General features: G+C 43.6%; 1 protein-coding gene across 1 annotated transcript; it reads right to left on the bottom strand.

Moving 5' to 3' along the window:
• Positions 1 to 2,488: 2,488 nt before the first annotated feature.
• On the bottom strand, positions 2,489 to 17,574 carry LOC118151528 (uncharacterized). The gene is made up of 2 exons (XM_035291516.3): positions 17,315 to 17,574; positions 2,489 to 16,380 (listed from the first exon to the last, which is right to left on the bottom strand). Exon 2 carries the CDS (start codon positions 16,330 to 16,332, stop codon positions 15,325 to 15,327), a length of 1,008 nt encoding a protein of 335 aa, XP_035147407.3. The 5' UTR covers positions 16,333 to 16,380; positions 17,315 to 17,574; the 3' UTR covers positions 2,489 to 15,324.
• Positions 17,575 to 17,907: the final 333 nt, after the last annotated feature.

The following is a 17,907-nucleotide window of genomic DNA, read 5'->3' as shown; positions in this document are numbered from 1 at the left end:
ATAATATTTGCAAGCATTTTCAAATATCTAGGTGCAACACAGGGAGGAAACTGTGGAAGTTTATATATATCTATAAAGACACCTAGGAACAGTCCTACAGTAGAGTTCAATGGCTAAATTCAGTGAGATTAATTTGAATTAGGCTGAAATTTTTGTCTACAGAGACTTTATTTTGAATAAAAATACATAAGTTTACATGCCAAAATTAAATTTTCTAACATCACTAAAAACAGAGGCTTTCTATTATTTATTAGTAGTAAAGCTACTATTATTATACATCATGCCCATTTAAGTTACAAAGTAGTTTTATCATGTTTTCCTAAAGAATGTCCACAGCAAAAATGAAAATATATAGTATATGTACAAGAAGGAATATAAACAAATGCCAGAAAAAGAATATACTCAGGAACTGGGAAGTATAGAGGGAATAGACTCCCCAATACAGCATGAGAAAGCCAGCCAGGGAAGTGGGAAACTAATAAGAAAATTATGCAGTGTTAGAATGTAGAAAAGAAAGAATAAACAGAAAAGGGTTGAGAACAGAGGACAAGGAAGTAATAATGTTATTCACTGTCTAATAAATAATGTTTGGAAAACTGGCTAGCCATGTGCAGAAAACAGAAACTGAACCCCTTCCTAACACCTTACACTAAAATTAACTCCAGATGAATTAAAGACTTAAACATAAGACCTAACACCATAAAAACCCTAAAATAAAACTTTGGTAAAACCATTCAGGACATAGGCATAGGCAAGGACTTCATGACTAAAACACCAAAAGCATTGGCAACAAAAGCCAAAATAGACAAATGGGACCCAATTAAACTCCAGAGCTTCTGCACAGCAAAAGAAACAATCATTAGAGTGAATTGGCAACCAAAAGAATGGGAAAAATATTTTGCAGTCTACCCGTCTGACAAAGGGCTAATATCCAGAATCTACAAAGGACTAAAACAGATTTATAAGAGAAAACAAAAAAGCCCATTCAAAAGTGGGCAAAGGATATGAACAAACACTTTTCAAAAGAAGATATATATGAGGCCAACAGACATATGAAAAAATGCTCATCATCACTGGTCATTAGAGAAATGCAAATCAAAACCACATTGAGATACCATCTTACACCAGTTAGAATGGCAATCATTAAAAAATCTGGTGGCAACATGCTGGAGAGTATGTGGAGAAATAGGAACACTTTTACACTGTTGGTGGGATTGTAAATTAGTTCAACCATTGTAAAAGACAATGTGGCCCTTCATCAAGGACCTAGAAATGGAAATTCCATTTGACCCAGCAATCTCATTACTGGGTATATATCCAAAGGATTATAAATCGTTCTATTACAAGGACACATGCACCCAAATGTTCATTGCAGCACTGTTTGCAATAGCAAAGATTTGAAATCAACCCAGATGCCCATTGATGATAGACTAGACAGGGAAAATGTGGCACATATACACCATGGAATACTGTGCAGCCATAAAAATCAATGAGTTTTTGTCCTTTGTAGGGACATGGATGAATCTGGAAACCTTCATTCTCAGCAAACTAACACAAGAACAAAAAAATCAAACACCACATGTTCTCACTCATAAGCAGGTGAGAACACATGGACACAGGGAGGGAAACATCACACACTGGGGTCTGTGGGGGGGAACTAGGGGAGGGACAGTGAGGGGTAGGGAGCTGGGGAGGAATAACATGGGGAGACATTCCAGATATAGGTGAAGGGGAGAAAGGCAGCAATCCAAATGCCAGATGTAGGTGACTGGGGGATGGAGACAGCAAACCACAGGGAATCCTTTCCACATTGTTTGTTGTTGTCAGGTTTGTCAAATATCAGATGGTTGTACATGTGTGGCATTGCCTCCACAGCCTCTGTTCTATTCCATTGGTCTATATCTCTGTTTTGGTACAAGTACCATGCTGTTGTGATTAGTGTAGCTTTGTAGTATAGTTTGAAATCAGGTAGCATGATGCCTCTGGCTTTGTTCTTTTTGCTTAAGACTGTCTTGGCTATGCCATCTCTCTTTTGGTTCCATATGAAGTTCAAGGTGATTTTTTCCAGTTCTGTTAAGGTCATTGGTAGCTTGATTGGATAGCATTGAATCTATAAATTACTGTGGGCAGTATGACCATTTTCACGATATAGATTATTCCTAACTATGAACATGGAATGTTTCTCCATTTGTTTGTGTCCTCTCTTATTTTGTTTAGCAGTGCTTTCCTGTTCTCCTTGAAGAGGTCCTTTACGTACTTTGTTAGTTGTATTCCTAGGTGTTTTATTCTCTTTGTAGCAGTTGTGAATGAAAGTTCACTCATGATTTGGCTTTTAACTTAAAGTATTTAAATTTGCTAACACATTTTCAGCAATCTCATAAATAGATCAAATAAACTAAACAGTGATTATGACAATCACTTGCATAATTAGAAAATATTAAATAATTGTTTGCATAAATTGCATATAATTTTTCATACAAATTACAGGATAAATCACAGAATAAAAATTTAGTCAAAATTAGTTCATTATTTAAAGAATATAATTCATTATATTTTTATATAATAAAATTCATTATTTTAAAAAATATAAAAACTTAGAAATTATGTGAAGCATTAAAAACATTCAAATGTTAAACTCACATTTCTATAAAATATATTTTAAAAACTAGAAATACTCTCAAATCATTGATGATGGCATTCAGTTTACTTCACAGTGTTTATAGACTGTCTTTATATTGTCTATAAGTACAACACAAAGATAAAAAAGATAAGATATACAATGTAACATAAAAATGAATGCATAAAGGGTTGAATTATAGGCATATACTCATATTTCAATTGAGTTTGCTTAGCAACATGCAATATAAAAATAAACATAGCAGACAGATTGAAGCTCAAGATTAGTAAATCACAGGTACATAAAAATATTTCTGCTGGGCAACGGAGTTCACCACTTCTCATGAAATCATATGCCATTAACGCCTTTGTTTTACTTACTAAACTTAAATTAGCATATATTTACTAAAAACAGGATGTATACAAATATGCTAGCTACTGCAGATGAACAAAAATTAAAACATTCAAACTTGGAGAATTTCAAAACGGGTAGAATGATAAGAAAAATGAATGAGTATAAATTATGTTAGAATATAATATGTTGAAAATAGGGTAGAGATAAAACCTTTTGGGGGTAGGTTATTGACTGAGAAAAGGGCCTAGAATCAGAGGAATTAGAAAAAAAAATAAGATACAGCAGCATTCGGGAAAAAATTGGCAAATATGTAGTTGCCAATATTACACAAGTCAAAGAAGGTAGAAAATAAAGATAATATATTGGATTTGCCAAATAAGAGTCTATTTAGAGACAGCAATTTTGTTAGAATTCCTAGTGATGAAAATTTGATAATTAGACTGCAGATAAAAATGTCTTTCCTGTGCTATTGGTCTATCTTCTCCCATCCATTTTAGAATGGATTCTTACTAATTACTCTAAATGAAACACTAAACTAAAGTAAAAAGAGGTTAGGACAGTAGCATTTTCTATATTTTTTGAGCCTGTTTTTGTGATGTTTTTTGGCAATTAAAATTTAAAATTAGGAAGAATAAAAAGATAAATGTACAGTGAAACTGAATGAATCATACGTAATCTGCCCAACAACAACAAAGCCCAGGACCAGATGAATTAACAGCCAATTCCACCAGACATTAAAATAGAATTGGTACAAATCCTACTGACACTGTGACCTAAGATCCTACTGTCACTATGACCTAACTCATTATACAAGACCAGTCTTACCCAAATGCCAAAGAAGGAAAGAACACAACAAAAAAAAAAATTACAAACCAATATTCCCAATGGACAACAAATATTCTTAACAACCTACTAGCAAACCAAATTTAACAGCACATAAAAAAATAATAATAATTATTCACCATGATCAAGAGGTTTCATCTCAGGGATGCAGGAATGGTTCAAGATATGCAAGTCAATAAATATGACACATCACATAAATAAATTAGAAACAAGCACCCTATGATTATCTCAACAGATGCAGAAAAAGCAGCCAATAAAATTCAGCATTCTTAAATCCTTCAAGAAATTAAGCATAGAAGGAAAATACCTCAAAATTATAAAAACTGTATATGAAAAAACCAAAGCCAACATCATACTAAAAGGGAAAATGAAAGCTTTCCCCCAACAACTGAAACAAGATAATGGTGCCTACTTTGGACACTTTTGTTTAGCATATCACTGGATGTTCAATCCACAACAATCAGGCAAGAGAAAGAAAGGACATCCAAATTGGTAAAGAGGAAGTCGAACTGCCTCTGTTTGCTGATGATATAATCTTATATGTAGACAACCCTAAACACTCCCCCAAAAGACTCCTAGATTTGATAATCTAATTCAGTAAAGTCTCAGGATACAGAATCAATGTACACATTCAGTAGCATGACAACAATAAGGATTAAGCTGAGCATCAAATCATGAAATAAATCTTTTTTATGAAAGCTCCATAAAATAACCTAGGAATACACTTAACCAAGAAGGTGAAAGATTTCTATATGGAGAACTACAAAACACTACTGAAAGAAATCATAGATGATATAAACAAATGGAAACAGGTTCATGAAGTAAAAAAACAAATATCATGAAAATGACCATACTGCCCAAAACAAATTAGATTCAATGAAATTTCTATCAAAATACCAACATCATTCTTAATAGAATTAGCAAGAATAATAACCCTAAAACTCTTTTGGAAACAAAAAGGATCCCAAATAACCAAAGTACTTTTAAACAAAAATAATAAATATTAGGGCATCACATTACTCAATTTCAAATTATACTATGAGGCTATAGTACCAAAACACCCTTGTACTGATAGAAAAGTAGATACATAAACCAATGCAACATAATAGAAAACCCATAAATAAAGCCAAATAATTACAACGGACTGATCTTTGAGAAAACATACAAAACATAAACATACAAATATAAACTGGGGAAAAGTTAATAAATGATGCTGGAAAAAATGGATAGTCACATGTAGAAGAATAAAACTGGATTCTGTCTCTCACCATATACAAAATTTTAAGTCAAGATGGATGAAATATTCAAATCTAAGAACTGAAATTATACAAATTCTATAAGAAAACTTAAAAAAAAACTATTCCATATTGACCTAGGCAGAGAATGGGTGACAAAGATCCTCAAAGCAAATGCAACAAAACCAAATAAATTAGACCCAATTAAATTGAAAAGCTTCTGCACGGCAAAAGAAATAATCATCAGAGTAAATAGAAAACCTACAGGATGCGAGAAAAGATTTGCAAACTGCATATTCAACAAAAAACAATATGAAGAATCTACCTCACACAGATCAGCAAGAAAATAAATTTCACTAAAAAGTGAACAAATGACATGAATAAACATTTCTCAAAATATGTACAAATAGCCAAAAAGTATGTGAAATGCTCAATGTCATTAATTATTGAAATGCAAATTAAAATTACAGTAAGATACCATCTCACATCAGTCAGAATAGCTGCTATTAAATATTCAAAAATAACATGCTTGTGAGGTTGTGGAGAAAAGGGAATGTTTATAACTGCTTGTGATATGATTTGGCTGTGTCCTCACCCAAATCTCATCTTGAATTATAGTTCCCATAATCCCCAAGTTTTCCAGGAGGGACCAGGTGGAGAAAATTGAATCACGAGCGAGGTTTCCCCCTTCTGTTCTCATGATAGAGTTAGTTCTCATGAGATATGATGGTATCATAAGCCGCTTCCCCCTTTGCTGGGCATTCACTCTTCTGCTGCCATGTAAAGAAGGAAGGAAGAAGGATGTATTTGCTCGTCAATACACTCTGATTGTAAATTTCCTGAGGCCTCCCAAGTTGTGTGAAACTGTGAGTCAATTAAACCTCTTTCCATTATAAATTACCCAGTTTCAGGTATTTCTTCATAGTAGTATGAGAACAGACTAATACAACTTGTGTGAATGTAAATTAGTGCAACCTCTTTCAAAAATATTATGGAGATTATTTAAAGAATCAAAAGTAGATCTACCATATGTGTATGTGTTTGTGTGTGTGTGTGTGTATGTATATATTTGTGTGTATTTGTATATCAATAGGAATGCTACAATATATTCTATATTATAGGTACACTAAATATACTACTACTAAGTGAAACAACTCAGGAATGGAATCCCAAATACCACATGTTCCCACTTATAAGTGGGAGCTGAGCTAAGGTACACAAACACAAAGTCAGACAGATAGGTATATTGGGAATTGAAGACTCAGGAGGAGGAAGGATTGGAGGTGGGCGAGGATGAAACCTACTTATTGAGGTACAATGGACACTCCTCAAGTGAAGGATACAATAAAATCACAGACTTCACCACTCTATACTTTATCCCTGTAACCAAAACCCACTTGTACTGGGAAAGTTGTTGAAATTTAAAAAAAAATGGCAAAGAAAAAGTAAAAGCAAACAAGAGAAATAAAAAAAGATAAATGACACATTCACAATTTCTTCGTGCCTGGAGCTGACATTCTAGTAGGTAACAGGAATTAAAAAATTAATTGTACATGTAGCTTATAACCTTTGAAAAGCAAAAAGCAGCCAGATGCTCAAGCCTGTAATCCCAGCATTTTGGGAGGCTGAGGCAGGTGGATCACCTGAGGTCAGGAGTTCAAGACCAGCCTGGCCAACATGGCAAAACCCATCTCTAATAAAAATACAAAAATTAGCTGGGTATTGTGGCACAAACCTCATCCCTAATCCTGACTGTTCTCCTGGATCATGCTCTCCTGTTTGGCTTCCACAAGCTGGGACTTCTCTGGCTTCCCTCTGCCCACAGTCCCCCTGCCTCAAGTGCCCCCAGCACAGGTGGCCTCATTTTTCTCTCAACTCAGGGAACTTGCTCAACTTCTGTAAAAGTCCCCACTTAGTGGTAGAAGCTTGCTGATGGCATGTTTTAAAACTTTGATTCAAATAAACTTTTAATACTTGAATATTTTAAGTTTTATACATAGTTCCTAATTTTTTTCCTAACAGATTCAGATACCTAATAAGATCCTAGAATGGCACCATTTTGTCTTTCTCTAAGTGCCTGGCTCTGCTCTCTCAGAAGTGGGTTCTGAGGTCTCTGGACTACAGGATATTCAGAAGGTCAGGGAGAAGCCTGGCCTAGGGATGAGGGGCAGGGGAATGGCCTCCTTCCTCAAGCAGGCAGAGGTACAGCACCATCTGCTGCCCCTTCTGCCAGCACCTGTGTGGGAACCCAGGCATCCTTTGTAACCCTGCATTACCATCAGGCTGAAAGAAAACAGAAGCGTGGAGGCCACCACTTATTTTCAACAAATTAACCCATAAACAATTCCCTCACTTTTCAGAAAAAGGAGGTTGGGGCAAGGAGAGGGGAGAAGGGAGATGAAACCCAGAGCTGAGTCTCCATAAATTTCTGCAGGAGAAAAGGATGCAGCTGCCCAGAGGAGGGAAACAGGATTGCACTCAAGAAAGTGTGTGGGGTCCTGTTTGACACCAACCCAGTACAGTTCTGTCCGGCGACCTCTCCCAAGGTGGGGAAGGTGAGCGTTTCCTGGATGTCCATGGGCATATCCTGCTGAGCATGCAGCATGTTGGGGAGTCTGACACTGGAGCCATTCTCCTCCATGCAAGGCAGGGCAGGGCAGGACAGGGCAGGACAGGGCAAGGCAGGGTAAGGCAAGGCAAGGCAAGGTAAGGCAGGGCAAGGCAGGACAGGGCAGGGTAGGTCAGGGCAGGACAGGGCAGGGGAAGGCAGGGCAAGGCAAGGCAAGGCAAGGCAAGGCAAGGTAGAGGAAATTCGAGGCAAGGCAATTCCAGGTAAGGCAAGGCAAGGTAATTCCAGGGAAGGTAACTCCAGGCAAGGCAAGGCAAGGCAATTCCAGGCAAGGAAATTCCAGGCAAGGCAAAGCAATGGAGGGCAAGGCAATTCCAGGCAATGCAAGGTAAGGTAAGGCAAAAAATTCCAGGCAAGGAAATTCCAGGCAAGACAAGGCAAGGCAAGGCCAATCCAGGCAAGTCAATTTCAGGCAAGGCAAGGCAATTCCAGGGATGGTTAATTCAAGGCAAGACAAGGGAACCCAACTCCAGGCAAGGCAACTCCAGGCAAGGCAAGACAAGACAAGGGAAGGCAAAGCAAGGCAATTCAAGGAAAGGCAACTCAAGGCAATTCCACGCAAGGCAAGAAAAGGCAAGGCAAGTAAGGGCAATTCCAGGCAAGACAATTCCAGACAAGGGAAGGCAAAGCAAGGCAATTCAAGGAAAGGCAACTCAAGGCAATTCCAGGCAAGGCAAGAAAAGGCAAGGCAAGTAAAGGCAATTCCAGGCAAGAGTATTCCAATCAAGCAAGGCAAGACAACGTAATTTCAGGCAAGGCAATTCCAGGCAAGGCAAGACAGAGTAATTCCAGTAAAGATGATTCCAGGCAAGGCAAGGCAATTTCAGGCAAGGCAAGGCAATTCCAAGGCAATTCCAGGCAAGGCAAGGCAATTTCAGGAAAGGCATAGCAAATGAAGGCAAGCAAGGCAATTCTGGGAAAGTCAATTCCAGAAAAGAAAATTTGAGGCAAGACAATTCCAGTTAAGGAAAGGCAAGGCAATTCCAGGCAAGGCAAGGCTATTCCAACCAAGGCAATTCCAGACAATGCAAGGTAAGGCAAGGCAAAACATTCCAGGCAAGGAAATTACAGGCAAGGCAAGGAAAGGCAAGGCAAGACCAATCCAGGCAAGTCAATTTCAGGCAAGGCAAGGCAATTCCAGGGAGGACAATTCAAGGCAAGGCAAGAGAATACAATTCCAGGCAAGGCAATTCCAGGCAAGGCAAGACAAGGCAATTCCAGGCAAGGGAAGGCAAAGAAAGGCAATTCCAGGCAAGGCAACTCAAGGCAATTCCATGCGAGGCTAGGCAAGGCAATTCCAGGGAAGGCAAGGCCTAGCAATTCCAGGCAAGGCAAGGCAATTCCAGGCAAGAAAATTCCAGTCAAGCAAGGCAAGGCAACGTAATTCCAGGCAAGGCAATTCCAGGCAAGGCAAAGCAAGGCAATTTTAGGCTAGGAAATTTCAGGCAATGGAATTCCAGTCAATGCAAGGGAAGACAAGTCAGGGAAAGGGAATTCCAGGCAAGGCAATTTCAGGTAAGGTGAGGCAAGGCAATTCCAGGGAAGGCAACTCCAGTCAAGGCAAGGCTAGGCAATATCAGGCAAGGCAATTCCAGGCAAGGCAAGGCAACACAGGGCAAGGCAATTACAGGCATGGGAAGGCAAGGCTATTCCAGGCAAGGCAATTCCAGGCAATGCAAGGCAAGGCAAGGCAAACAAATTCCAGCAAGGAAATTCCAGGCAAGACAAGAAAAGGCAAGGAGAGGCAAGGTCATTCCAGACAAGGCAATTTCAGGAAAGGCAAGGCAATGCAATGCAGTTCAATTCCAAGCAAGAAAATTTCAGACAAGACAAGGCAAGGTAATTTCAGGAAAGGTAATTTCAGACAAGGAAAGGAAAGGCAATTCCAGGCAAGACAAAACAGGTAAAAAAGGGCCATTCCAGGCAAGGCGATTTCAGGCAAGGCAAGGCAATTTAATTCCAGGCAAGGCAAGGCAAGACAAGGCAAGGAAATTCCAGACAAGGAAATTCCAGGAAAGGCAAGGCAATTTGCCTTGAATTGCCTTGCCTAGAATTGCCTTGCCTGGCATTGCCTTGCTTTGCTTTGGCTGGAATTGGGTTGCCTGGAATTGCCTTGACCTGCTTTAGCAGGAATTGCCTTTCCCTGCCTTTTCTTGCCTTGCCTGGCCTGGAATGCCATTCCAGCAATTGCCTTGCCTGGAATTGCCATTCTTTCATTGCCTGGAATTGCCTTGCCTAAAATTGCATTACCTTACTTTGCCTTGCCTTGTTTTGCCTGGAATTGCCTGGCCTAGAATTGCATTGTCTTGCCTTACCTTGCCTTGCCTGGAATTGCCTTTCCTTGCTTTTCCTAGAATTACCTTGTCTGGAATTGCCTTGCCTTGTCTTACCTGGTATTTTCTTGCTTGGAATTGCATTTCATTGCATTGCCTTGCCTTGCCTTGCCTTGCCTGAAACTGCTTTGCCTAGAATGACCTTGCCTCTCCTTGCCTTTCCTTGTCTTGCCTGGAATTTCCTTGCTGGAATTTTTTTTTGCCTTGAATTGCCTTGCATTGCCTAGAATTGCCTCGCCTGGAATAGATTTGCCTTCTCTTGCCTGGAATTTCCTTACCCTGTGTTGCCTTGCCTTTCTTGGAATTGCCTTGCCTGATACTGCCTTTCCCTACCTTGTCTTGCCTTGCCTAGCCTGAAATTGCCTTTGTTGCAATTGCCTAGCCTGGAATTTCTTTGACTTGCATTGCCGTGCCTGGAATTGAAATGCCTGGAATTGCCTTGCCTTGCCTTACCTGGAATTGCCTTGCCTTGCCTTACCTGGAATTGCCTTGCCTTGCCTTACCTGGAATTGCCTTGCCTGGAATTGCATTGCATTACTTTGCTTCTCCTTGCCTGGAATTGCCCTGCCTTTCCTTCCCTGGAATAGCCTTGCCTATAAATGCCTTCTCTTGCCTTACCTTGACTGGAATTGCCTTGCCTTGCCTTAATGATAATTGCCTTGCATGGAATTGCCTTTTCCTGCCAGTTCTTGCCTTTCCTGGCCTGCAATTACCTTTCTGGCCTGGAATTACCTTTCTGGCAATTGCCTGGCCTGGAATTGCCTTGCCTTGCATTGCCTGGAATTGCCTTGCCTTGCATTGCCTTGCCTTGCCTGCAATTGCCTGGTCTAGAATTGCATTGCCTTGCCTTACTTTGCCTTCCCTGGAATTGCCTTGTCTGGAATTGCCTTGTCCTGCCTTGCCTGCAATCGCCTTGCCTGGAATTGCCCTTTTTTGCCTTGCTTCACCTTGCCTCAAATTGCCTTGCTTGGAATTTCCCTGCCTTTCCTTGCCTTGAATTGCCTTGCCTGGAATTACCTTGCTTTGCCTTGCCTTTTCTTACCTCGAATTACCTTGCCTGAAATTGGCCTGCCCTGCCTTGTTTTGCCTTGCCTGGAATTGCCTTGCCTGAAATTTTCTTGCCTTGCCGGGAATTTTCTTGCATTTCCTTGCTTTGCCTAGCCTGGAATTGCCTTGCCTTGCCTTGCCTGGAATTTCCCTGCCTTGCCTTGACTTGAATTGCTGTGCCTAGAATTGCCTTGCCTTGCCTTGCCGGCCATGCCTGGATTTCCCTTGCTTGCAATTGCCTTGCCTAGCTTTGCCTGAAATTTATTTGCATGGAATTGCCTTGCATTGATTTGCCTTGCCAGGAATTTGCCTTGCCCTGCCCTGTCCTTCCCTGCCTTGCCTTGCCTTGCCTGCAATTGCTTAGCCTGGAATTGCATTGCCTTACCTTGCCTTCTGTTGCCTTGCCTGGAATTAACATGCCTGGAATTGCCTTGCCTTGCCTTACCTGGAATTGCCTTGCCTGGAATTGCATTGCCTTACCTTGCCTTCTGTTGCCTTGCCTGGAATTAACATGCCTGGAATTGCCTTGCCTTGCCTTACCTGGAATTGCCTTGCCTGGAATTGCATTGCATTACCTTGCTTCTTTTTGCCTGGAATTGCCCTGACTTGCCTTCTCTGGAATAGCCTTGCCTGGAATTGCCTTGTCTTGCCTTGCCTTGACTGGAATTGCCTTGCTGGAATTGCCTTGTCTTGTTTTAGCTAATATTGCCTTGCCTGGAATTGCCTTTCCCTGCCTTGTCTTGCCTGCCCTGGCCTGGAATTGCCTTGCCTTGCCTGGAATTGCCTTGCCTTGCCTGAAATTGCCTTGCCTGGAATTGCCTTGCCTAAAATTGTTTTTCCTTGCCTTTCCTGGAACTGCCTTGTCTGGAATTGCCTTGCCTTGCCTTGCCTTTCCTGGGATTGCCTTGCCTTGCATTGCATTGCCTTGCCTGGAATGGTCTTTACTGGAATTGCCTTGCCTTGCCCTGCCTGTAATTACTTTGTCTTGTCTTGCTTGACTGGAATTTTCTTGCCTTGAATTGACTTGCCTTGCCATACCTTGCCTTGCCTTGCCTTGACTTGCTTTGCCTGGAATTTTCTTGCCTTGACTTGCGTTTCCTTGCATGAAATTGCCTTGAGTTGCCTTCCTTGCCTTGCCTGGAAGTTCCTTGCCTGGAATTTTTTTGCCTTGCCTTGCCTTGCCTTGCATTACCTGGAGTTACCTTTTCTAGAATTGCCTTGCCTTGCACTCCTCTTTGCTTGTGGACCTGGGGAGGCAGGGAGCAGAAAATACAAAAATGAGCAGGATGAGGTGGCATTTGTCTTTATACCCAGGTACTGTTGACACTGAGGCAGGAGAATCGCTTGAACCCAGGAGGCAGAGATGCAGTGAGCCAAGCTCAGACGACTGCACTCTAGCCAGAATAACTGCTCAATACTTCAGCTCAAATAAATAAGAAATAAATAAATGTAAGCCTGTAATTATATCACTTTGGGAGGCTCCAGTAGGTAGTTCACCTAAAATCAGGAGTTTGAGATCAGCCTGGCCAATATGAAGAAACCCCATCTCTACCAAAAATATAAATACTAGCTCGGTGTTGTTGCATGTGCCTGTAGTCTCAGCTGCTCAGGAAGCTGAGACAGGAGAATTACTTGAACCCAGGAGGCGGAGGTTGCAGTAAGCCAAGATCACGCCATTGCACTTCAGCCTGGGTGACAGAGCCAGACTCCATCTCAAAATAAATAAATAAATACAATTAAAAATTTAAAAAATTTAGTAAGATTGCAGTCATGCAGAGGAAGCATGCAAGTCCTATCCAAGTAGTGAAGGCAGACTTCATACACAAATCTCATAAGAACTTTTATACCCACCCCTGAAAGAAAGCCCTGATTGCCTTCCAAAGAAGCAGTACATGGACAAATGCATGGGCTGTCCCAAACAGCACTGGAAAGATCAACAGAAAACAGGGAGTGACATGCTCCCTGTTTGAGGCCAAAATGCCCTTTTTCAGAGCAGCTTCCAGAAGACAGTGAGGAGGATCGCGTTGGAGGTCACCTGTGGGTGAAGGGGAGAATGGTCAGATCTGGGCAGGGTTGTAGGAGCCTGGGCATCCTCACTGGAACAGAAGAGAGCTGTTCTGTTATGCTCAGCTGACAGGCAGAGCCTTGCAAATCCAAGTTCTCATGGTACAGAGAGGTCAGCCAAGGCAAGGACAAAGACAGGCATGCACAGGAATGGTTTCCTGGAGGACAGAAACTTCCTTTCTGTCACCTTCTTCAAATGGGACCAGATTCATAGGAAGATCAGCTGCTTTGGGCAACCGAGGTACCTTCTGGGTGAGCTCCCAAACTAGATGGTGCCAGGGGCCCTGGACCAGGCAGCTGGACTGGACATCTCATGGTCCTGTATTCCAGGAAACAGCATTTAGCACTTGTCTGGCCAGTTCTCCAAAAGAACCATCCACATGCCATCGTTCCATTTCCCCCCTCTTCACAGACTGGGTAGGGCCTGACCAGAAAATCTCCCTTAAGGTTTTCAGTCACTAACAAAATTGGAGCCCGGCAGTGAGGAGGTGATGCTAACATGTGACTCTGGGCCGGGCACTGCCTCAGGCTGTAAACTCAGTGCTTTTGAGAAGCTGAGCTGGGAGGATCACTTGACATCAGCAGTTCAAGACCAACCTGAGAAACATAGATCTCTACAAAAAAATAAAAATAAAAATTACCCAGCTCTGGTGACATGCACCCAGAGTCCCAGCTACTCGGGAGGCTGAGGTGGCTGGAGCTCAGGAGTTCAAAGCTGTAGCTCTGATGTCGCTGCACTCAAATATGAAAGACAGAGTGAGGCCATGTCCTGAAAAAGGAACAGACATGCTAGGCATAAAAGAAACATACCTGAAAATGGCCTGATGCATGGCTCACACCTGTAATTTCAGAACTTTGAGAGGCTGAGGTGAGTGGATCACCTGACGTCAGGAATTCAAGAGCAGCCTGGCCAACATGGTGAAGCCACATCTCTACTAAAAGTACAAGAATTAGGCGGGCATGGTGGTGGGCACCTGTAAACCCAGCTACTCAGGACTCTGAGGCAGGGAAATTGCTGGAACCTGGGAGACGGAGGTTGCTGTGAGCTGAGATCCCGCCATTGCACTGCAGCCTGGATGAAAAGAGCAAGACTTCATCTAAAAAAGAAAAAAACAACAAACATACCTGAAAATAATGAAAGCTGTTTATGACAAAGCCTTGCCTAACCTACTACATAATGAGGAAATGTTGAAAGCATTTCCTCTGCAAACAGGAACAACACAAGGATGCCCATTCTCACCACTGCTATTCAACATCACACAATCAGGCAAGAGGAAAAAATAAAAGGCATCCACATTGGAAAAGAGGACATCAAATTATCCTTATCTGATGAAGATATGGTCTTGGATTTACAAACATGTAAATGTTCCACCAGAAAATCCCTAGAGTTGATCAATAAATAAATACAGTTATTGCAGGATACAGAAACCATGTACCAAAATCAGCAGCATTTCTATACACCAATAATGGTCTAGTAGGAAAGGAAATCAAGAAGACAATCCCATTTACAGTAGCAGCAAAATGAAAAAATATATGCCACAGAATAAATTTGACAAGGAGTTTGAAGATTTCTACAAGAAAAACTACAAACACTGATGAAAAACTTTAATAAGACAGAAAGAAATGGACAATCATTCCTTGCTAATGGTTGGAAGAAACTCGTAGCATTAAAATGACCGTATTGCCCAAAGCAGCCTAGAGATTCAATACAACCCCTGCCAATATACCAGTGTCATCACTCACAGAATTGGAAAATCATACAATTCATATGGAACCAAGAAAGAGCTCAAAGAGTCAAAGCCTTCCTCTGCAAATGGAAAAAACTAGAGGCATCCCATTTCACTACAAATTAGAACGACAAAATTTTTGACAAGTGCATGGTAACTAAAACAGCATGGTGCTAGCAGGAAAATAGACACATAGATCAATGGGACACATGACAGAGCCCAGAATGACAGCCACATATTCACAGCCAATTGGTCTTCAACACAGCTGACAGAAACACACACTGGGGAAAGGACACCCTCTTCAGTGAATGGTACTAGGAGGGCTGGATAGCCACATGCAGAAGAATAAAATTTGGACCCTTTTTCTCTCACTGCATGCAAACACCACCTCCAGATAGATCAGAGACTTGAATGCAAGGTACAAAACTAGAAAAATATTAGAAGGAAACCTAGAGAAAACTCTTCTGCACCTTGTTTAGCAGAGTCGCCTAACTTTGGCAGGTGTACAATCTGAGGAGGCAGCATGTGCATCACGGGGAGAGGAAGAAAATGGGTTAGAAAGGGTCCCAGCCTGGCTCGAATTGGAAGTGGTGGATAAGGAAACCCCTGCGGCTGAGTGTGCTGTGGTGCCCTGGACTGGCTGTGTTGGAGCAGAAGATGAGGCCTGGGCTGCAGCTGAAGCAGCTGGACGGGAAGATGGATGAGGCCGCTTCAAGCCGTGGGTTCCCTGCTGCTGTCCATGAAGGACCACAGGTTTGGGCTGGGTGGTGGCTGCAGCAGTCACGGGAAGTTTCAGTACTGAGGTGGGACCACTGATCCTCAGTCTGGCCAGGGTGGTGATGAGAGAGGCAGAAGACGGGTTAGAAAGGGTCCCAGCCAGGTTCCAGGTGGAAGTGGTGGGTAAGGAAACCCCAGCTGCTGAGTGTGCTGTGGTGCCCTGGGCTGGCTGTGTTGGAGCAGAAGATGAGGCCTGGGCTACAGCTGAAACAGCTGGATGGGAAGATGGATGAGGCTGCTTCAAGCCATGGGTTCCCTGCTGCTGTCCATGAAGGACCACAGGTTTGGGCTGGGTGGTGGCTGCAGCCGTAACAGGAAGTTTCAGTACTGAGGTGGGACCACTGACCAGGGTGGCAGTGGGAGAGGCAGGAGATGGGTCAGGAAGGCTCCCAGCCGTGTCTGCAGCCCAGGTCCACTTCCTTTTGGTGCGGGGGCTCAAGTTGGAAGTGGTGGGTAAGGAAGCCCCTGCGGCTGAGTGTGCTGTCGTGCCCTGGGCTGGATGCGTTGGAGCAGACGATGTGGCCTGGGCTGAGTCTCGGGAGTGTGCAGAGGTGGCAGGAAGGGTGTCTGAGGAGCAGAACAGGGGGCCTGATGACTTTTGCTTCCTCCCAGACACATGAGGTCTAGAGGGGGGACCCTGCAGCAGATGCTTGGAGGGACACGGTGTCCAGGCCGTCTTGGGACTTGCGTCTCTCCTGCTCTGCATCTGTGCTGGGTGCTTTAGGGACAGCAGGCAGAGAAGACATCCCTGTTGCTGGTGAGGACAAAACATGGGAAAGCAGTGAGGCTCTGCACTCCCAGAGGGACTTTTCCTCACCCTGCAGTGCACTGTTAAGGCACATGATTTCTGCCTTCTTCTCCAGGTCCAGGTCTTCAGCGGTGACCTGGAACCCCAGCTGTAAGGGAGATGACAGCATCAGAGGCTCCCCTCGCCTGCGTGGCAACAGAGGGAACTTTCGTCTACGAGGCCTAGAGGCCTGAAATGTTGGGCAGCCACTCCTGGCGGCCTGTTTCTCCCCAGGTGCTGAATCTGCTGCCTTTTCACACTCAGCCTGACTCTGAGAGACAGCCTGAGGGCTGACCTCACTCACTGTCTTTGAAGAAGGGAGGGCAGCCGGCAGTGGGATGAGGTTGGGCCCTTCCTCCTCTTTAGCCACGGGAAGCCTCCTGTGGAGCTTTAGGAGCTGCAGATGACATTGCGTTTGGGGCAGCAGCTCATCCCGGAGGGGTGGGATGTCTTGTCATATGGGATTTCTGACCTCTGGGTATGGAGGTCTCTCTGCAGGGGCCCAGGCCTGGGTACGAAGGGAGAGAGGCCTTCACTGTCCTGCAGGGTTCTAAATGCAGACCGTGCATCCCTGGTGCCCTCAGGGCCCCCTTTCTGATCATCGCACTTCTCTTGGACTCTGGGGTCCTTGTCCTGCTCAGGCATCCCTGCCCCACCCTCCATGAGGGCCCTCGACATGATCTCTGGATGGGAGTGTGGGGTTGAGCTGGGTGTTCTGGGCCACAAAAAGGTGATTACCTCCTCCAGGGCCTTTCTGAGAGTCCTTAGGGCACTGGTTTGCTGCGGTACCTCTGCCTCAAATTGAAGGCAGGATAGCTGGAGGGAACACAGGGCTTGTAGGTTACAGAAATCCTTGGAGTTGTTTTGACACCAGGCTGATTCCAAGTGTCTGGGTACTTACTTGTAGGATGGCTTGTCACTCCGTCCAGGGGCAGGAACAACGGAGAGATCCCACAAGAAAAGTGAAGTGAGGGATGTGGGCAGCAGGCTCAAGGCAACTGAGTCCTACTGGAGGGTCCTTGGCCCCAGGACGGGAAAAGGACAGGGATAAAGGGGACAGAGTGCCCAGGTAACCGCTCCTGGGAGCAGTGGGGTATTTTCAGTTGCTTGAACTCTCCAGAGCTGGACTCTGAGCATCCTCTTGTCTGATGCCAACTGGCCAAAGGGGAAGGGAGCATTCTCCTGTTGCCAGGAAACGCAACGTTCAAGCCTGAGCGAGTGGGGCACGTGCAAAGACAGGCACGTGTACCATATCCGAGCCAGAAGGGTGACCTTAAGGGATTCTCGCGACAAAGGTATGCGCGCCAGGCTCCCGCTGACAATGCGGAGTCGGTGGCGGGGGCGGGAACGTCAAAATATGCGCACGAGGCACCTGAGAGCAATGGCTGCGGGGGAGGGCGCGGGGTAGAAGGGGCGCCTGACAGGTACTGGAAGGAGAGGCGCGGGCACAAAGGACACCAGAAGTTAACGGTTTGGCCTGCAAGGTTCGCGCAC

Source organism: Callithrix jacchus, chromosome 1 (genome assembly GCF_049354715.1).
Source record: "Callithrix jacchus isolate 240 chromosome 1, calJac240_pri, whole genome shotgun sequence".
NCBI classification, from domain to species: domain Eukaryota; kingdom Metazoa; phylum Chordata; class Mammalia; order Primates; family Cebidae; genus Callithrix; species Callithrix jacchus.
Note: the sequence above shows the minus strand (reverse complement) of the source record. Positions and strands in the feature narration are given on the sequence as shown.

What these genes read in the sequence shown, in the direction of transcription:
- LOC118151528 (XM_035291516.3), bottom strand. Translation starts at nt 16,332, where the DNA reads ATGCAGAGCAGGAGAGACGCAAGTCCCAAGACGGCCTGGACACCGTGT.